The 22,841-nt window shown below is 38.2% G+C and overlaps 1 protein-coding gene across 1 annotated transcript in view; it reads right to left on the reverse strand.

Moving 5' to 3' along the window:
- The window catches only part of klar (klarsicht), a 495,292-nt gene that overhangs the window by 467,274 nt on the left and 5,177 nt on the right, over nucleotides 1-22,841 (reverse strand). Inside the window, exons 2-3 of the mRNA XM_083124917.1 lie at nucleotides 22,121-22,247; nucleotides 16,186-16,353 (exon numbers count right to left, since the gene is read on the reverse strand). Coding sequence (XP_082981043.1) covers nucleotides 16,186-16,353; nucleotides 22,121-22,247 — 295 coding nt within the window. The remainder of the gene's footprint in view (nucleotides 1-16,185; nucleotides 16,354-22,120; nucleotides 22,248-22,841) is intronic.

A 22,841-nucleotide genomic window follows, 5' to 3' on the forward strand; every position in this document is an offset into this window, starting at 1 on the left:
CTTTTGGGCATGGCCCTGTGTCGTAGTGTGCTATTCTAACCCCTGTGCCACTGCGTGTGTACGTGCATAATTCTGAAATGTTGTGAGTGAACATTCCATATTCTTCTTATATTTTCTAATCCATGTCTAAATCACATTTGGAGATTGAGATTAAGAAAAGAAACACTGAAAATTTTGTAACATCACGTAGGCTACAGTTTGGCTATAAATACTTGTAAATATAGTGCATGTTTTAACCTTTTGTGTCCCAAGTATCTCGATCGAGACGCTGTGTCAAGGTCGTAGTTTTTACGTTATAACTTTTCTATTTTTGGCTAGAATTTCGATATTTTTTTTTATATTGTTCCTAACACATGTATTTAACAGAAATGTTTCTTGCACCTTTTTTTATTCATGAAAATGGAGGTGAAAAGGTGGGAAAAGGGACTTCTCTTTTGAGTCTCTTTTCAATGTCAAATTTTTGCCGACAAAGGAAGATGGGCTTTGTTGTTCTAAATCAATGCTTTTCACTCCCGCATGTTAACTGCATTCGAAGGAAACTTGTTTATCATTATCCGATTTCAAAATGAAAGTTTTCCGTGAGGGTGCAAGCAGGGGGTGGGGAGGGGTAAGACTGGTTGTTGAATCTGCGTTGTGAGAATGGAATTTCGAAGTGCGCTGAAGGAAACCTTTGTTTTTTTAGCACAAGTGTCCACAAGTTGCGACAGGGGTTACCCTGCATTGTCTAACAATAGAATTTCAAGCGCAAGAATCGGCGCTCATTTTTCACTGCATTCTAGCTTTTCATCCGTGAATGTTGTGCGTAGGTGTCGTTTTGTGCCCAAGTGCGAGGACATTTTTTGGGTAAACTGACAATTTTTAAAATAATGTTTGGGGGTTTTCTCCCTTCCCCCTCCATATATATGCCAAATTTGCATAAATTTTGCATTTTGTGCATTTTGACATTCTTTTTCGGGGGGGGGGGGGCGGGGGGAAACATCATTATTTTAAGAAAAGTATTTTTGAGGAGATTTCCCCCCTTTCCCCCTCCATATGTACGCCAAATGTGCATAAATTATATATCGTCTGAATCTGTGATTCATTCTGCGTACAACGGTATATCTTTCATATCTCTAGGGCATTTAGTTTCTGAGCTATAGTCATTTCAAGGTACCGCTGCATTTTGAAGCTTCAATCAGTGGCGTGCCGACCATTCCTTTTGGGGCTATAACTCAAGTTACATTGGTCATATGATAATGATGCAAATATTTTTGTGTTCCTTACATGTCAGCGATCATTTCCATTTGCATGTCGACACTGTCATGTACTTTTATCTTGGGGGAAGGGTGGGGGAACCAAATTTTTTTTTCCGAAATTTTGGAATTTTGAGAGTTAGCCCTCTCCCCCCCCCCCCCGCCACATATATGCCGAATTTGCATAAATTTCATATAGTCTGAATCTCTGGTTCATTCCGCGTACAACGGTATATCACTCATCTCTCTAGGGCAATTAGTCTCCGATCTACACTCATTTAATTGAAACTCTGCATTTTGCTCAAAATCGGCTCGGGATTGAGAGGCTTACTTGTGAAAATGGCCTTGGGACTCAAAAGGTTAAATACAACTTTATACACAGGGTTTTAACGAAACTTGATCTACAGTCTAGATTTCTGCAAGAGATGTAACAGAAAATCATAGGAATGTGAACATGATTTGGTTTTCACACAGTCAAATGCATAGTATATTATGAGCTAATAATATATTCCAGTGGTTCTCAAATTGTGCGCCGTGGCAGCCAGTGCGCAGCGAAATATTCCAATATGTATTGGATACTGCTATGAATGTTCCAAATATGGAGTGGTGTAACGTTATAGTATGTCCGTATGACCGGCGTTCCCAGATTTAAAATTTCAAAAATACGTAAATGCTGTGAATATAAAGTAAAATGTGACTAATTTCATATATGTTTGACCTTCATGGCATTATAATAGCTACTTTTCGCGATCCGCTTGCAACGCTCCACTAACAACACTCGTTCTAGCATTTTCTTTCAATGCCTTTCCTTGCTGGACGCTGAGCAGGTTTGGCGTAAAGGACTCTATATTCCTTGCTGCTTTCTTGAGAGAATTCTGGAGAGAAAGCTTGGATCTCTACAGCACGTGCATAAATGCTCTCTCGTACACCAGCGTACGGAGCAGAGGTCTACCGTGATTGGTTCATGTGACCCTTCCTGCCTTCTGAAGCAGACAACAGCGGTAGAATTCCTACCCAGTTCTTCGCGCTCATGCCACTCGTGCTATGTGATGTTACAATACTCAATATTGACTGACGTAACTTTACCAAACTCAAATGTACCACTTCTTAATGGCCACTGCATTGTATAATTTATCGTACAAAGAGCGATGTGCATTAAAAACTAACGGCGATGTGCATTAAAAACTAAAAGATCAACACAGGTTTTGTCAAATAAGATGGTGAAGTCCTCATGGTAGAAGTTCAGCCTGTGGCTGCTCTACCACTTAACCTGCAAAACTTTTTTTTTTTTATTATTATTATTATATCGTTAGTATTTAACTGCTTAATATTGTGTCAATGGAAATGTTTAGAATTCATTAGAAAACTCTTAACCCATCGAATGGTCTCTGGACAAAATTATTTTAAAATGTTTATCAACATTCTCAAGATGTAATAAACAGTGGTCTGAATTACTAATCGGCACAGTTACGTCAGTTGAGTGTACGATAGTTGGATCATCCACCCAGCCACCTCCGTAGAGTGTTTTGCATATCGTGCCAAGATGACAGAGGTCCCTGGTTCGAATCCCGGCGTGAGCATGGGTGTTCTTTGTGAGTGTCCCTTCTTCAATATCATCACTTATATTCGTATTCGCGATTAACCAAAAGTGGTAGAAAAGCTAAGTAAAATAAACCAAATCAATCAGTAGTTTGATCATCCACAACAATGACGTCTACTGTTGTGCAGAGGGGCTTGTGATTCACGTAGTCTTTTAATGACTTGCATCATGCAGAAAGGTATAAAAAAAGGTATAAAAGAAGAAGAGTTCAAAACATTTGTGGCATAGTGAGGCATCTAATTTTCTAGCTAAAACATGCATGGATGATGTTTTATTGAAAACCCAGCTGACTTCAGGTAAATAAACAATACCTGTGGTGACTAATACCATAAGTAAATTATTAAGCAAGAAAGGGCCGACCCTTCCTTTGGACTTGGCGTTCCCACCTGAAATGCCCATGCTACGCCACTGCAAATATGTGCTTCTTTAGTACTTTTCACATATAAAACGTTTCTGAATTTGAAATACGTGTATATTTTTTAACTTGAGGCAAGCAACCTACCCACACTAACTGAGCATTGCAAGTGTTAGACAGGCCTACATTCTGACTTGGCACCACAAAATAATCTTGAAACACTAAGAACACCGTGAACCAAAAAAGTTTGGGAACCTCTGATATACACGTACTTAAGAATCTATCGTCGTCGTGAAAACGACAGATGATAATCATGTAAAAGAATGTTGTGTTACCATCAACTCCGGATATTTTTTTTCTCCTCGTAGACACTTGCTACATTCCCAAACACATTTCGCTCTCCTATTTATAGGGCACGTATTTACAAATTTTCCCTCAATTTTTCCCTAATCAAAATGGTTATACGTCAAAACATCGACGCAAAAACATCGATAACAAAAACATCGCCTACATTTCATCGACAGTACAAAACATCGACAGTACAAAACATCGACAGCACAAAACATCGACGGCAAAAACATCGACACCAAAAACATCGACGTCAAAAACATCGACGCCAAAAACATCGACGCCAAAAACATCGACACCAAAAACATCGACGGCAAAAACATCGACACCAAAAACATCGACGACAAAAACATCGACACCAAAAACATCGACGGCAAAAACATCGACGCCAAAAACATCGACGCCAAAAACATCGACGCCAAAAACATCGACGCCAAAAATATCGACACCAAAAACATCGACGGCAAAAACATCGCTATTTTTTGTCATTAAAACCCTTAATTTATAATGCAGTCATGTTTTATTATTATAGAAGGAAGGCGGAAAGTAGGAGGAGCAGAGTAGAAAGACTGGGGCGAGTAACAGGGTGGAAAGTAGAGTGGTGCTAAAACTCCAACTTGCCCAGGTGAAATTTATATCTTGATTCGTTCCATGAATTGGATTTAGTGTTGTGATAATAGCATCATGAAGCTACAGCTCTTCTTGCTTTCAACCAAACATGCCTACATTGGTCGATCTTGTTTTTAGATTTCTAATCAGCCATGGTTGTTGCGCAAGAGCGGTATTTTCATTGATTCGATAATTTCGCGCTGCACGCGCACCTTCTGACATCAAAACAATATCATTATTAGCACTTGATTCTTGCCCCAAAGCACAAACAATGGAATCGTAAACAATGAGAAGTGTCATGTTTCCTTCTGCTTTCTAGCAAGCTGCTTTTAACTTCGTAGACGGGGTAGTTGTATGCTCGTTATATTGTGGACGTGGAAGAAATGTTCCTTGATGATGATGATCGTACGAACCGACTGAGGGCCCTTTGCTTTACCTCCCCCGCAGACCTTCACGCAGCGGTATCTGCAGACCCCTTGTGACAGCCACTGGACAGAAGCCATCAAAACATCGTCTCTCCCAAACATCAGGGTTTATCCGCAACTGATATCAATTCTGCCAGTCTCACCAGAAGGGTTTCTAGAATTTTTGTCACAAATGTAGTTTGTGCAGGAAGTGTTTTTAACAAACGACGTGTTTTATTTTTAAAAATACACAGCCTTACATGAACTTAAGAAAATAAGGAGAATAATTTAAGGAATTCCGTCCTTTGCAATGTATTTAGCTGTAATTTTTTGCTACTAGTTTGTGTTAGACATAAATACACAGGTTGTCGCCATACACGTAGGCGGATCTAGAACTTGTTTCTGGGAATGGCACGGAATATAGAATATATATATACACACGTATATCCTGGCCTAGGCATGTGCATTCTTTGCGAGTGCCCATCAATTTCATTATATCTCTCATCCTCATCGTCACGATTAGCCAAATGTGGCAGAAAAGTGAAACTAATTAACAAAAATAATATATACCTATTAGGGCTGAGACTATACCGATGTCGTTGTATCAGTATCGGCTGATAACAATAGTATCGACATCGGAAAGTATCCGCTGGATTCAGTGGAGGCGATTGGGTTCCAAAACCGTGGGGCAAGGTGCCAAAACTGGGCGGGGGGGGGGGGGGGGGGCAAGACAGTATATTTCCCTTTGTAGATAAGGTTCAGCATAGTGCGGGAGCAAAAGTGGCAAAAAATGGCTTGGCAACTGCTTCCCCTCGCCCTCCCCCCTAATCGCCGCCACTGGCTGGATGTTACTTTCAGATACTGGCCGATACTTTTCCTGCATTTTGAGAGTTGGCGTGTCCATAAAAATACCGCGCGACAATTTCACAGAGTCTAAGTTTCTTGGGTGTTCAGCAAAATTTAAGTTTCCATTGATTTTGTGCCAATATTGAGTGAGAAAACTATATTTTGTGATTCCTTAACACATATATTTATATACTGGTACAATTTTTTAATAGTTGGATGTATATGGTGGTTGTGGGGTTGTTCTTTTGTTGAAGGTTCAAACGGTGACGAAGAATATGTGCATACAGCTAAGTGTGTATAATTCCCCTATAAATCGAATCGCTATTTTTAGAATAGGTCTAACAGGTGAGAAAATATTTTTTTATAAGCAGGAGGACGTTCAACATCTAAAGAACCTTTAAGCTTCATTTCTGTTTGTTAGTTAGTTCCTCATTCGAGTACCGACAATATTAGTGTTAGCAATGTTCTCTCATGCGTGTCATAATTATACAGTGCCTTTCACGGCCGAGGTGGCCGTGGAGCGACGGAAAGTGCGCCGGGAAGTAGAAACACGTCTTCCGGCAAACTGGGTGCAACATCCGCGTAACTGGAACCGCTAGCTATGTACTTAAATATGCTCGTACAATTGCATCGACAGTTACAATTAAAAGGAACACGTACCGTGTTACAAAAGGTGTTTGAAATGATGTCCTCCTGCACCCACATATTTATAGGAAATTTTCACTAACACGTATCAGTTCCTCTTTCGAAATTGCTTCAATTTATTTCTTCATATTTTATTTCAATTCTTCTGATGTATGGCTTCCGGTATAAAAGCTTGGTAGCTCGCCACGATGACGTTAGAAATATGTCTGTTTCTTGTGCAAGGCGCCGGAGAGATTTCCGAGGAGTATGTTTCAATCGTGTTCCAACGTCGTCAAGTTTATCCTCAGTAAGCACATGCCGTTTTACCTTAACAAGAGCAGACCCTATTTTCCAAAATTTGTTCTCAAGTAACAGAACAGTGTCTCTGTGTGAAACAGGAACATCTGGGAATTCTGCTCCGAAACGCATTCTAACTTCCCTACAAGAATTCGTAATGACGTAAGAGTCGTATATAAAAATTCGTTGTTTAAAATTTTACGGATAGCGTGGTATTATTAGACTGCAGAAAAAAACTGGCAATACGTAAACTAAAACAAAACAATCTAAAACACTTGTTAACAATTTAACACTTCACAAACACGTGCAAACTGGACAAGAACTGTCTGGATACTGAAGCACTGACGTGTCTAATGCCAAGGTCAGCGTACAGCTGTGGGTTTAAATGCCGGTAGATGTGCTCTTACTTTCCGATACGCTAGCCGCCGTCCAACGGCCACCTCGGCCGTGAAAGGCACCGTATACATATATCCTTTTCGCTAAAAATTCCGAGAGAGAGAAATACGACGTTATGAAATCAAGGAGTTAACAAACTATGAATTAGAAATATTAAAATTAAGCTCCACACCCAGGTAGTCTGGCAATAAGACTGCTGCCTTGTAACCAAGTGTACCTGTGTTCGATCCCTGGTGGGGGTACATTTCATTAAGTGGCTCGAATTCCACTATAAAATACTGCAATTTGTGCAAAAGTCAGCACGCTTGGGCAATTTAATGCTCTTCGGAGTCTTAGGAGTATGCCTACATTCCCCAAGCGTGCTGATTTTTGCACCGTATTGCAGTATTTAGTTGGTTGGATGTATATTAACCTCATTTCTGAGGTTAGAGAATAATTTGTGCACTATCATAGTAGCCCATTTCGATTCCAGCATGTGAAAGCAGAAGAGCTACATGTGAAGAGAATATTAAAATTATGATTTATGAATTTATAAATTAAAGGAAAGCCTTACTAAGGACAGTAAGTGATGTGTTAATTGGATTTGGCCGTTTCAATTCAGAAAGTTCCGAATTTATGAACTATGGAAAGTTACAATCTTCCGCCGCTCACTACTGTTGTGATATGGAAGGGAATTAGAAATAAGAACCCTCCAGCAACTGCCTGCAATGGTTGAAACGTTCAAAATTGCCTTTAACGAACTTTATAAGTTTAGTGTTATTCATCAACAGTTAAATGCAGTGGAGGCGATTGGTTCCAAAACTTGGGGGGGGGGGGGGGGGGGGCAAGCAAGAACAATTTAACAATTTACTTTCTCTTCGTACATACGGTTTAGCATAATGCGAGGGCAAAGGCGGCAAAAAGTGTGGGGGGCATCTGCACCCCCATGCCAACCTAATCGCCGCTACTGCACTAATCGAGAATCAAAAAGTTTTCCATCCCATAAAAATATTATCCAGGACTATTTTGTTAAATAACTGTTACATTTGAGGGAATAAATACAGCACTCAACTTCTAGTTACCAATCCCATTACGAAGGTAACCCATGATTTGCTGCAAAGTAGAAAAATGTTCTTTCACATTTAACCAGTGGCGGAGATTATGGGGGTGTGGGAGAGGGCAGTTGCATACATTTTGCCACATTTTCTCTCGCACTATGCTAAACCTTATGTACCAAGGGAAAGTAAACTGTCCTTGTCCCCCCCCCCCCCCCCCCCCAGTTTTGAAAACCAATCGCCGCCACATTTAGACATCATTTTGCCACGTATTATATATTTTTTGTTTGACGAGAATTTCTCTATCCAAGTTCATGGGCGTAACTTGGAATCTAACTTTAGGGGGTCACAATCGAACTTGCCGCTTAACTTTTTTTGGAGAGGATTAAAAAGTTTTCTAGGCCATAAAAATAGCGTCCAAGATTATTTTTATTTTGTGAAACAACTGTCACATTTGTGAAATCATAAAAATTGCTCCTCTGGCCCGCAGAGGTCAATAAAAGTACCATCAACTTGTAAATTTTAATAAACCTAAAAATTTTAGACGCTCAATGGCCCCCTTGCTTCCGCCATTCTCATTTGCAAAAGCAGTCCTCTTCTATTGCCTTTACTTCAGTTACTTTTGTGTTTGAGACTATTTCCTGATGTCAAATATTTACGGAAAGAATTTATGACTGTCGTAGCATTCGCACAGCAAGCCCATCTTGTTACAGGTAGGATCTTTAAAGGAATAAGTTTCTATCCTGCATCTTTTAAGATGCTTTCGAAGATAATATGCCTTGTTGGACTACTTTGAATTAAGCTATATATGTATTGCATTATTAAAAAAAAGATCACATTGTTTAAATTATATGTGACTTTAAATTAATCTCTCAGGTTCAGATTCAAAACAACTACTCATAATTTATTAATTTCCAAGTATGAGCCATTTATTCGCCAGCCATATTAAGCTACACAGCTCACAACTTACAGCTAACGTATAAAGTATGAGTGAGTGTAATTACAAGAAATTTCCTAGAAAACGGAGTGGAATAGTTGAATTATATAAAAAGTAATACAAGCAACTCCCTCCCCCGTAGTTGCTTGGACATGTATCGGCTTAAAAATAGGTAACATTCTTTTAGAGTATAATATTATAACTGCAAAAAGATTATATTGCATTTCTAAGTAAAGGATTAGGGGCGAGACAGTCGGCCACCCTTGCCTCCCTGTGCACACGTCTATGAAAATGAAGCTTAAAGGTTCGTTAGGTGTTGAACGTCCTCCTACTTATAAAAGAAATATTTTCACAGCTTTTAGACCTATTCCTAAAAATAGTGATTTAATTTTTGTAGCAACTTTGGTGAATTATGATTGGCCAAACGGAAGTCTTTTAATGGAAAATATTAAGTGAGAAAACTTCTAGTTCTTCCAATTTTTGGTCGAAATGCGTCTAACCTACTATAATAATCTTGGGGAGAAGAGAGCCAGAGATGTTTTGCGGGGCATCAGTCCCCTAGCCCGCCTGGAAAGCCGTTCCTGATAAGGTGGACATAAGGGAAGAAGAGCAAATATTCTAAGGGAAACTAACTCACTAGATTGACAGTTTGATTCAGATGGTCATTCATACCCATCACTGTAACATTTGTAAGAGTGCAGTGCAAAATTTAAAAATACTTTCAATCACCAGTTACTTTATTTGCAAAAGAAACTAATTTTTCCAATTGTCTCTGCAATAAACGCAGTGTTACCCTGTAATCAATGGGTCCCGGGTTCGATACCCAGTGAAAGCACATGGTGGTTCAGATCCTATTTTAAACTGTGGGTCCAGTCCCGATTAACTTCTCTGTGCATAAAGAGGACTTAAGCGGTTATTATTATTATTATTTTATGGGTGCACATGTAACATTGAAATTTTCGGTATTTGGAATAGCCTATTATTTATTTTGTACTGTATATTTACTTTTTTTAAAACTGAAACATGCATTTCGTAGTTTTATACAATCTCAATTGTTTGCAAATATATTTATAACAAAAAACAATATATATTTAATCGTAATAATTGAGGATTTGGCGTTTTAGACCTTTAATTTAACATATATTAAGAGCCCGGTCTCTGGCACCGCGAGCGATCAACAAGGTAATTTTTCTCGTGTGACCCACGAAGGGTTAATCGGAACTGAACCTATAGTTTAAAGAATCCATACCACTATGCAACTATCCTTAACCGGGGATCGAACTTCGGACCCCTTGATTCAAATACAACAGTGGTACCGATACACAGTGACGGCGCTTCGTGGTGCTGCACCCAGGGAAAATGTCTGGAGGGGAAGGGGGCAAGACAATATTGCAAGGGGGCAGTTATATTACTTGCACACGTGCATGAACCGAAAGAAAGTCACTACGGAAAAGTCAAGTTGTATTTGGTCCTTTCGGTCTCCTGTGTCTAATAAAGAAGGAATAACAATAGTCGGTGGGCTTTTCATCTTTCACACGAAGGAGCCTTCCTTTCCCTTTCCCCCGACCACAAACGCTGCCGGCGAGAAGTCATAAATGGTTACCAGAAACTAAAGAATCACGTTCACTGCGCAAACTCATTGTTTGTAATTTTATCAATAATAATAATAATAATAATAATAATAATAACGTCATTATTGAGAGGGCGTGTTTCGACCCCGCGGGCCATTCTTACAACAATGACCATTGTACATTGGTAGCACGGTAGCACTGTAAGTTGGCAACTTGAGTTCGATCATTACGCATTGTTCGTTTCACTGAAACACTTTATAATTTAGGGTAGCCATCTCAAAATATTCGGGATTAGATTTGAATTCCTTAGTGTGGAAAACTTTGTCAAAAAATGATTTTCCCGTCGATGTTTTGGGCTGTCGATGTTTTTGATGTCGATGTTTTTACCATCGATGTTTTTCCCGTCGATGTTTTTCCCGTCGATGTTTTTGGCGTCGATGATTTTGGCGTCGATGTTTTTGGCGTCGATGTTTTTGGTGTCGATGTTTTTGGTGTCGATGTTTTTGGTGTCGATGTTTTTGGTGTCGATGTTTTTGCCGGCGATGTTTTTACCGTCGATGTTTTTGCCATCGACGATTTTACCGTCGACGTTTTTGCCGTCGATGTTTTTGCCGTCGATGTTTTTACCGTCGATGTTTTTGCCGTCGATGTTTTTGGTGTCGATGTTTTTGCCGTCGATGTTTTTGCCGTCGATGTTTTTGCCGTCGATGTTTTTGCCGTCGATGTTTTTGCCGTCGATGTTTTTGGTGTCGATGTTTTTGCCGTCGATGTTTTTGGCGTCGATGTTTTTGCCGTCGATGTTTTTGTCTTCGATGTTTTTGCCGTCGATGTTTTTGGTGTCGATGTTTTTGCCGTCGATGTTTTTACCGTCGATGTTTTTGCTGTCGATGTTTTTGTCGTCGATGTTTTTACCGTCGATGTTTTTGGCGTCGATGTTTTTGTCGTCGATGTTTTTACCGTCGATGTTTTTGGAGTCGATGTTTTTGGAGTCGATGTTTTTGGAGTCGATGTTTTTGCTGTCGATGTTTTGTACTGTCGATGTTTTGTGGTGTCGATGTTTTGTACTGTCGATGTTTTGTACCGTCGATGTTTTGTTGGCGATGTTTTGTCGGCGATGATTTGACGCTACACCAATCAAAATAGAACCCAATATTGATTAAACAGTATTGTGAGTGATGTAAAACAACGTTTGGTGTGAAAAAATTATGTTGCGCCGAAAGCCGTACAGTAGCATTTCTCATCCCTCGTAACTTTACATATCTTTAAATGATCAGTTGATCACTCTTAACGAACTAACAAGAAATAGTCCATGAACATAAGAATAAATGCCGACAACTCTCTCTGATGTCTAAACCATAACGAACTAAAGAAAAGGTCACCCGATTCCCCTTGCATCGAGAGAAGTTGATTTCTCCGCCCCTAGCCTCAAGACACTAATATGTCCTTTGAACAGAAAAAAATGAAAACAAAAATGAGAGAAGTTACTTTCAATATATACTTTTGGCAAATGCCTTCGATTGACAATGGATGCAAACAAAACGATTCTTTCATGTTTCCTGATGCTGAAATATACCTGCCCGAATGGCAGGAACTTGAAATTCCATGAATTATGCCTGACACACATGCAGCTTTCCGAATGGCCAATGACCATTTTGTCTGCAAGGATCCTCAAAGAGGGATTAGTCCACAAAGACTGAAGAAAATCTTGAATAGGCACATGCCACTCCTTGGCTAATGTGAGCCATGTGGAAGAATGCCTAATGCGGACACACGTGTTGTCTTGGCCCAAAGGGGATGCACTTGGTCTTGCATCTGGAGAAATCCTTAAGTCCAATTCTTGTACGTATGTCAGGTGGTAGGTTGAGGGGAGGGGTTCCTGACCCCTCCCGCTCAACAGTTATGCCTATGATTGTACATACACAGGTTGTTCCAACAGTGTAATTATGGTCTGAAGAATTTCCTACATTTTGAGAATCACACAGTTCTCAATAAGAAAACATGTTTTTTTAGTTTGGAGACAGTTTGGAGAAACAGCAAACCACACTGAAAAATGACTTTCCTGAGAAGTATACTTGAAACCAAACACACAGGGTGGCATAAAGAATGTCCTACAATTTGTTTTATGCTCAACTCACACATTTGTGACCCTCCCTACTCATTACAGCTCCTTGAATCAAGTTGCTCATATTTCTCCAGCACTTTTGAGTGTACGAATAAGAAAGATGTGATGTCATTTCATTGAGACCATTTGCTTCAAATTCTTTTGACCTTTTTTTTTAAAGGGGCTTGTCATATACCAAACGTATGATCTTCATCCCTCGCCAGCTCAGCCATATGTCACCCAAGACAAAATTCATTATTTGAATCTTTGCTGAATTTTCTTAACACAATCTCTATTTTCTTTGAATGATTTGACTTGAAGTTCTACATCATGTAACAACATGCATTACTTTCTGCTTATAGTGATCTGAAAACTATGCCAAAATTGAAGTGTTTCATAAATATAATTAAATGATTAATACTGTTAAAAACAACTGTATTTATTACACAAAATATAGATATTAATCCAGTCAAGGAAAAGAAGAAACTGAACAGAACAAGGTAACAGAAAACGTTAACATCGAAATGACCAACAACTTCTCCTACCTAGGTACAAACCTGAATGATAAAAATGAAGAAATAGTAGAAATACAAGCATGTATTCAAACAGCAAATAAGGCCTACTTCTCGATATTACCTTTAATCAGATGTAGAGATGTCGGTTGGAGAGCTCGAGTGATGCTATACAATACTCTCATTCGTAGTATTGTAATATATGGATGTCAAGCATGGACTTTTACGGAACAAGCTGCAAACAAACTTTATTCATTTGAGCGTAAAATCCTATGAAGGATCTTTGGCCCTATTCAATCACAGGGAGTGTGGAGAATTAGATATAATGACGAAATTTACAAACTTTTATAAGGAAGTACCTCTCTCCATATACGTAAGAATAAAAAGACTAAACTGGGCTAGCCATGTAGCTAGAATGGATGAGCAACAGATCCCGAAGAAGATGCTAGGAGGAAACATGGGAGACAGTGTTGCCACAATCTCAGGGGACAATTTCACTTTTCGGACCACTTTTTCCCTTCACCTATAATAATAATAAAAAATGGCAGCAGCACCAGTAGCAGTAATTATTATTATTATTATTATTATTATTATTATTATTATTAATAGTGGTGGTAATAGTAATAGCAGTTGTAATAGTATTTCAGTTGCTCTATGTTTGAATGAATAAAAAACGTTCAACTTTTGACACGTCAGCTTCATTGCTTCCTGGCCAGATGTCAGGTTGAAATCGTGAAAAGGAATCCATGAAATCGTTAATGTTCATCGTTACTATTATCCGAAGATGCAGAAAAGCAACGTACAATAAACTTAACAAAAATATAAATAGATTCAAAGGACCAGCAATAAGAAAGAACAGAAAATAAATAAATAAATAATGTGGATATGCAAATGTAAACAAAACTGCAATATTGTCAAGTCAGATGTCTTAAAATTTCCCTTAAATTGTGTTTTTTCCATCGAAATTTCCTTTTGCCTTTTGGCTAAAAATTCGGTAAGAATTTCCCTGCAAAAGGGAAATTTCCCTTCATGTGGCAACACTGATGGGAGGAAGAAGACCTGCAGGAAGACCAAGGATCAGATGGGAGGAGAGTATCCAGAAGGATGCAGACTCCAACCTTCACATCAGAAACTGGAGAAGAGCAGCCCAAGACAGGATGTTCTGAAGGAGGAAAGTTGGGAAGGCCATGTCCCGAAAACAAGCCGAAACACCATAGATAACAGGTTACAAACAACAATTAAACTGCACCCCATATTATTTCAGTACACTATCAGTCATTAAAAACTTATCAAATTGTGGCTTAAATTGTTTTAGCAAACCTCACAACAATTTGAACTTACTGTTGTGTTGGGTAGATAAGAAAGTAAAATTTCGCTACTCGAGTTGTCAATACCATAAAAATGAACAAGAACTAATGTCTACAAACAAAGCTCTTAAAAACATTTCCAAAACTTTCAAACTCATCTGGGGTCTTCGTCAGAGACTGGGAGAGGACTAAATGCACATGGTCTTTGTACATTTGTATGTTGTGCATATGCCATTTTATTTTGTAAAATCTTGTGAGCACAAGTGTAAGTTCAATACTGAAAACTAATAGAGTAAATTTTAAAGTGTTTTTTTATTCTTGCTGCACCATATCGTACAGATTCCCCAGAACTTTCTCAAGCTTACACTACAAAGTTATAGTACATACACTGCCTTACACAACTAGTCACTCTACTCTAAAGAATATTACCTGAACAAAATGTCATAGCAGGAATAAAAGTCACTTTAATAGTAACATTTACTGTATTATTTTGTGACATGCAATAGTGGGTAATGGTTATGCAAACTTTTAAGAAGAAATCTGGTGTAAGTTCAAACTCAACAAAAAATCTTAAGAGATTTTAGTTACGTCGAACTGTTAGCGAAAAATGCAGGTTAGACCAGTACCCGAACCTGGGTCTCTGGCATTCCGTGCCATTGCTCTACCACTGAGCTACCAAGCCGGCCTGGCTTCGCTTGATTTCTCGCTTATGCAACAGAACCCGTTGCAGTAGCACTGGCACACACGATTCCACACAGGTAAAACAGTAGAAGTGAAAAATTAAGTGAAGCCGGACCGGCTCGGTAGCTCAGTGGTAGAGCAATGGCACGGAATGCCAGAGACCCGGGTTCGAGTCATGGTCGAGCCTGCATTTTTCGCTAACAGTTCTACGTAGTACATCTCCTGTGTGTGCCTAATTTAATGGAGATTTTAGTTGTTCTGCTGTAAATTGCAATTAAAATATTTAACAGTTGCTGATGTAAAATTCTAATCTACGTTCAGTAATTGTTTATTTAAAATTATAATAGGCATGTGTTGTACTGATGCTCTTCGCACTACTATTCTCCTATGGAGCTCATTCTCAACTAATCTGAGCCATTGAATACAAAGAACATATGGAGAGAAACTTCTTATCAAGAACAAAATAAAACACACTGGGAACAAATTACCATGCTTTTGGTAACAGCCGAGGTTGCAAAGTGGTCCTCAGCACACAGGACAACACAACACACAATACCCTGGCTGTAGGCCGAGGCACCAGAGCCTCTAGCCTGCAGAATTACCATGGCTAGTTCCCAGTCATTTTGGCAAAAATTTCCCTACTTGATCACGTTTGAAAATACATTTTGAAATTATTTCCAGACTATTTTTTTGTGGAGTTTCAGGATAGTTCAATTGAATCTAGCTAACATTGTTTGAAAGAAATTAAATAAGAATATTTGACATTAAAAGACTGGTTCAAGAAAAAAGTCAAATTTGTTTTCCCCCAGAAATCACTAGACATTTCAGTAGTTTTCCAGTCTTGGATGTATTTTCAAAATTCTAATTTCCTTTCACTCAAAGTTTGATTTTTTTACTCTCCCAGGTTGTTCAGGTCAAGAGGAAGCCTACCATGTAATTTGTAACTTGAAACGTAATGTATTAAAAAGATACACAGAATTAAGTCCACAGTTTGAATAATAAAAATTGCATTTCAATTAACTATAAACGTGTCCTCAAGGTAAACTCTATGGTTCCTTCAAAATCTTGCCAACAAATCCTCAACTGGACATAAATGTTTTATTGTGTTTGTTTTCTCGTCTACTTCATCTAATCACTCATTCTCATTATGATGATTTAGATTTACGGAATGATGTAGGACAGTGGCGTTAAATAACCAAAATACGAATAAAAGTATAGTCTTCAAACTCTCATCCTTACATTTGAAAATGCAATGCTCAAAAGATGTCTTATTAAATTATCAAGATTACAATGCTAAAATGTACTAATTTAAATGTAATAAATAGTGTTACCATTCTCAAACTTTTATCGGTGACATTCTCTTCCTTCCCATACACAGCCTCCTGAATGCTATTCAACCAGGAATAGAGCTCGGAAAACTGATTGAGGAATTCGTTGAAACTCCACATGTAGGCAGCAGTCGCATCTTCTTCATCCCAGGCAAGCTCTCCACTGGCTTCCTGCAATCAAAATAGAATAAATGGAACATCTGTGATCACTTGACACTGGATTTTTATGTAATATCAAAGTACAAAATATGTACATAAATATGTAATAATAATGGATCAAATATGTACCTGAATATGTATTATCAAAAGGATATGTAGCTAAATATGTAGTATCAAGAATATGTAACATTAATAATAATCTTCAAAAAATTGTTAATTGTATAAGAATTTCAAATTCAAATTTAAAATCAAGATATCTTATCTTGCAATACTGGTCTCTCTGTCAGATGGTTTGTTCTGCAAAGGACACTAACAAAGTAAACAGCGGTCTTTTCCTTCCTCTATAAAAAATAAAAGCTAAACTGTGAAAAGTTGCAATTTTTCAAGTCTGTGGAGAAAATTCATGTTCAAGGAATTCCTGGTGGGCACGACTTACACCACATTCCACCATTTCATGCAGCAGCTGCATCCAGTTTAGGCTAGTACTAACTTGTTTTAGCTAAACAAGCTTTCACCACATCATGTGACTTCTTCGGGAGTTAGGACAAGAATAGTCAAAGTGAACATATGAAGGTAAGTTTTGTTAAAAAAAAAGTTTAAAACAAACAATACACAGTTCCCTGTCGCCAGTCTAAGACTCTGCCTGCATTTCTTACCTTCTTTTAAATCTTTTTTAATCCAACTTAACATCACATGTTTTAAACTTTGACTATTCTTGTCTTAACTACTAAACATCTCACTACTGTGGCATCTGTGCTTCACAGACATCATCATAATTCGCTGTCTAAGCCTCTCAATTTCTCCTCGACTTCCACCACTCCTCTCTTTCCACGGCATTCCAATCTTCTCCTAACACTCTCCACTATCTGCTCTTTCCACCCCCATCTTGGTCTCCCCCTTGGCCTTATTCCCACTCCTTGTGCATGGTAAGCTCTTTCTGCATCCATCCTCTTCATGTGTCCGAACCATCTTATCTGTGCCTGATCTATGCTGTCCTGAAGCTTCACCACACTGTCTGTCGGATCTCCTCATTCCTTATTCTATCCCTTCTAGTCTTCCCCAATATACTCCTATACTTCACAGACAAATGAAGTCAAACAATTTACTACAGTTTTAAAGTGTCACATGTATTAACACATTTTCGTTCTGTTTTTCATGTATTCAGGCTGTCATCATACTATTCTTCTTTTACGTTTGTTTGATTGCTTGTTTGTTTCTTTAAGGCAGACACCACAAAGTACCTCATAATTCTATGAAATCAGTTCATTACAAGTATTTTAATCCAATCGGATGGCTAAACCCATACAGTTTGATGTGTGAATTTCACACACGTAATTTTGGAATGTACACTAGCAATGAATCTTCAGTTGACCTAAAGTTAACTGTTGCCTTCTTGTGTGTGTTAATAAAATTTTATCGGTGTATATATCATGAACGATGTACTTGGTACACAACTACAAGTGGAACCCATAATTGTATTTTGTGGCTTATTATTTTAGCTGACAGGCAAAAAGAAAGTGAAGAAGGGAAAGAAAGGAAGATAAAACTTGCCACTGAAACAGATTGGAATCATTATGTAGCCCATTAAACAAAGGCCAGCCTTGAATGGTAGCAAATACAGAATAAAAATCAAGGCACCACAAAAGACAATAATTTCCATTGAAACACATTAATCTGGTTAATTTCTCACATGTGAATCATAAACAAAAGAAACAAATAAAACCAGCCAGGATTCACTTCACCACTATCGGAAACCATTCTTGTAAATCGTCACTAATAACACATTTTCATTTCGGCATGGTTCAAATTGACTATTGACAGAACTTCACTTCTCCACTGGCATGTAACAACTAAGAGGAGTAGAGCAGTTAAAAATTACTGTTTATTTCTGAATTCTGATGTCATGAAACTCAAATCAAAGTAAGCTGCTGTGAATCACATATTCTTACCTATTGTCAGAAACTTGCTGCTCACCACGAGCCACAGTTGATGTCACAAATGCTTTGAAATCAAAACTGCAAGCAGCATGGCAGTGACAACAGAAGACACGCAAACGTCCAACAATTTTTCTCTATTGGAAGAAAAGTTTCTCGTCTTTGCACTTGCTACTGAGTCTGTTGTATTTCCTTACTTTGAAATTGAAGACTGAAACAATTATTTACAAATAACATTTTGTTACTAATCTTGAAGTTAAGCAGTTGTCTATACACTAAAAAAAAGAGGATATTTTCAAATTTTCCTAAAAACACACCAGGACCATTTTTAGGACCCAAAAAAGAGAACTTGTCCCAGTAAAATAGGATGTCTGGTAACCCTAAACGACTTGCGTCGCTGCACCGGTTACAGCGAGCCCACATGTGTCTCTCACTCAGGGTGCACTCCCCCAACCCAAATAGTGGAGTCGCCTGTTGCTACATCACTTCAACTCACCGCTCAGGAGAAGTGAAGTGTACAGGTTCATGTTTGATTGATCAAATTAAAATTTTTGCATGTGTCGGCACATATGGACATTTTGCACCCTCCTAAAGTACAGTAAAACCTCGTTAATCTGGACCCCGATAAGCTGGACTTTGCTTAACCACTTGCCTGACACATTATTTTCCCAAAAATAGCCCCTATTTTACAAATTTTTTTTATTGTGTGTTTGTAATGTCCCGATATCGTCAATTAAGAAACAGTAATGAAATTTCATTTTTGGGGTTAAATAAGGTCACAAAACTTTTAAAAAAACCTCCATAATTATTAACCCGAGTTAACTCGTACATACATGGAAAGTACTACAAATGTTTGAAAATAGGATATAAACTGTCGAAAATAAAATCACCTCACATTTTAATGCTGTCCCAATTTACAGACTATCACATATACTGTCTCCCTTCAAATGCTACCCACAGTGTGATAAACCCGAAAGCATGGGCTAACACAGAGTGCAACATTGCAATCTGGGCAATAGTATCTTGACTCGCGACGAATCTTCTTTCCTCTCGCATCCCGAACTCTGCAACACACGGCGCACTGTTTCGTTGGGTTTTGCTTCTTATCCGTGGAGGGAAGGTATTCAGGGAAGTGTCGTCCAGACAGGCGGTGGGGTGTTGGGATGGTGCTAGGTCTGCCACTTGATGGAAGCATACCATCTGAATGGTACTGCTTGATAATGTCACTCACAATTTCCATTCGGAACTGGAGGTGCGATTTTGTTCCACCTGTCTTGGTGTAAACCACGTATGAATTCCAGAGACAGATCCAACAGATGAAAGAAAATCTTCTTATAATACTTTTTGCCACGCTTCCTTGGTGTGGCGTACGAAGCAAGATGCTGATCAACACGATCAACACCACCCATTTTGTCATTGTAATAGACAACCAGTCGTGGTTTCATTTTTTCTTCGTGACGTTGTGTTACATTTACCATTTGAATAGAATGGATGGTTGACAACAATGTCACATCCTTCTTATCTTTCCATTTCATGACTGTCACTTTGCCGCGTTGCAACCCTACTACTTCACCTTTCTTCAATTTGGCTGTTCTGAGAGCCTGTGGTAGATCTTTCCTACTGCATTTCAGTGTTCCAAATACATCAGTCTTTTTAGAAATCAACAGATCTGCAAGTTGTGGTGAGTTATAATAATTGTCCATTGTCAAACAATACCCCTTTCCCAACAAATCATGTACCAAAGCCATCACGACTTGCGAAGATTTTGGAAGGCGACTGTACTCACCGCCTACTGTTGTACCCTTACCAGTGTACGTTATAAAGTTCCACACGTACCCACTTTTGGATTCACAGAGCATATAGAATTTGACTCCAAATCTTGCCCTTTTCAAAGGAATATACTGCACCCAACCCAATCTACCCTTGTACATTAGCAGACTTTCATCAATGGTAATCGATTTTTCCGGTGTGACCATTGCTTGAAACTTCTGTGTCATGTGTTCCACCACGGGCCATATTTTATTTAATTTTGGATGGGGATGAACAGCAGCGTCATATATCTCATTATCGTAAAAATGCAAATACATTTTTATTTCCAAAAAACGACGATAACGCATTGTTTTCAGAAAGAATGGGGTTATCAACAGGGGATTTTTGGACCAATAGTGCTGTAAATCTGGCTTCTTACAGATGCTTTGCATTATAACTAGTGCTAGAAAAACTCGTATTTCATTAGACGTCACAAGAAATGGTTTTTGACCAGCAGGACGTTGTTGTGAGGTATACTTATTTGTTTCAGTTGTAATTAGATCTATCAGATCTCATCAAAAAACTGCTCCCATATCTGTAACTCACTTGTATCTGCACTAACGTTGCAGTGTACAGCTGCCTGACCAGTAAACGGAAATGGAGGAGGGGCAAGGGGTGGGTTGTGAGGGTCAACTTTACACCACACTCGTGCGTCACTTACACTACCGCAACTATCTGTATCTGTATCAGTCTCGTCAGTACACACACTGTCCACAGATGTATCACTTCCACTCATGTCCATTTCCTCCACCCCCTCTATACTGTTGTCTGTTAGCTCGTCGTCTCATCTTGTCGTTCTTCGCAGGATGCAAACACTAAAACATGAACGGAATGTATTCACAACACAAAGACGCCCAGTACGTTTTGGCGCGAGACTCTCAAAACGACCACAATTACCACTGGAAAGGCGACAAGTATGTAGTGTCACAGGAATCCAATAGATGGCAGCAGTACCTCGACAAGCTATCTACACCTTCCAACTAGTGGCCAAAATGGGAATTAACACTTATTTAAGCTCAAACGAGATTGTTCGGGTAGGCAGAAAAGTGCACTGCAGTTGTACGATTTTAACGAGATAACTCGGGTATATAATATGTAAAGCAAAAACAAATTCCGAGTTAACTCGGGTTAATCAGGCAAGTGGTTAATCCGGACAGCCAAAAGAGAAAGCAAAGTTTTAAATGTTTCTAGAAGTCAACAATCGCATTCGTCATATTGTTCTAAAGGACTCCCCTTGCATTAAGCCTTACATTTTACTGTACTGTATAGTGTATTTAGGCCTACACCCTTTAAATACACCATAATAAATGTGTTTTTTTCTTCTATAAACTGAGTTTTAATGCACTTTCTACTGCTCTTTTAAGTTATTTCAGTTAATCCAGACTTTCGTTAAACCGGTCAACTTATCCCCTCCATTAGTACATGAGGAAAAAGCACTTTATCTAAAAATCCTTACTTGAAAGTTTAAAAAAAGGAATGCAAAGAATCCCTTGAAAAATATTAAAAGTGCAAGTTGTAAACAAAGGATAACAATGACACAATAAAAACGTAAGGATGGTCTTCCTCAGAAACAGTGTTAATAGCCAGCACTTCTCAAAAAGCGAACAGATTTTTAGATTATTCACTAGTGGCTAACCACTTGCATAATTAGCATTTTTCCAGATTGATAGATACAACAAGAACTGCATAAATGGCTCATTTTCATGGCAAAATTTTAAAGGAAGTACATTACCTACACTTATTTAGAAACAAAATATACTTACTTGTGTGAATTTTGTGAAAAGGGTGTTGTAAAGAGGAGAAATATAATAACAAGACAATAACAATTTTGCACCAGAGGAAGCGAAAAATCAAGTGAAACAAGAACACGCTCGGTAGCTAAGTTAGTAGAGCAATGGCACTCCATGCCAGAGGGCCAGGTTCAAGTCTTAGTAGAACCTGTATTCGTTACTTAAATTTATACATAGTACCTCCTCTTCTGTGTGACAAATTATACACATATTAACAAAAGCTGAAGTAATTACAAAAAGGCTTACTTTACAACTTTCAATGAGGTTGTTGTCCATTAAATAGTTGTAGTTTGGTTGTAAAGCAGCCCAAAACTCATCTTTGTTTTCCTCTCTCCCCCATGACCGACGCCAGTTTTCTTGTTCTGCATTTCTCCTGAAAAATTATTAAATTATTTGTTTACTGTTACTATTGTTGACTACAGCTTACCAAAATATAAATTGTTGAGTACAGCCCACACACAATTTTAAAAATTAAGAATCAGCATGTCTAAGCAGTTCATCAAAAGGCACAGAAAAGGAAAAAAATTAATCCCAATTAGAGAATATACAAAAAATATTATTTGATGAAAACATTTCACATATTTTCATCAAAATATGAAAAAGGACACAAAAGAGCGAGTTTTTGAAACAAGCATATGTGATAGAACGTTCTATTCATGTAATTTGCACCAGTATAGTGTGAAAAGTGGATTTTGCGATTAAATAAAAGCTATTTTAATTTTCCGATGTAATTCTTGAATATTTTAAAGCAAAACTCTGGAAAACTAGAAATCGATTCTTTTTAAATAATTTTATTTTTTTGCCAAAACTATTTCTTTCATTATACCAGGTTATCCATTTGGGTATGGATAAAATAAAACATTAATAGAAACGTAAATGTGATAGTAGGAAAATTTTCGTGTTGGTGTTTTCGTGCATGAAACATGGGAGTTTTGCTGTAGCATGTTGGCAACAATGAAGTTTGAAC

Source organism: Lepisma saccharinum, chromosome 7, assembly GCF_977018435.1.
Source record: "Lepisma saccharinum chromosome 7, izLepSacc3.1, whole genome shotgun sequence".
NCBI lineage: Eukaryota > Metazoa > Arthropoda > Insecta > Zygentoma > Lepismatidae > Lepisma > Lepisma saccharinum.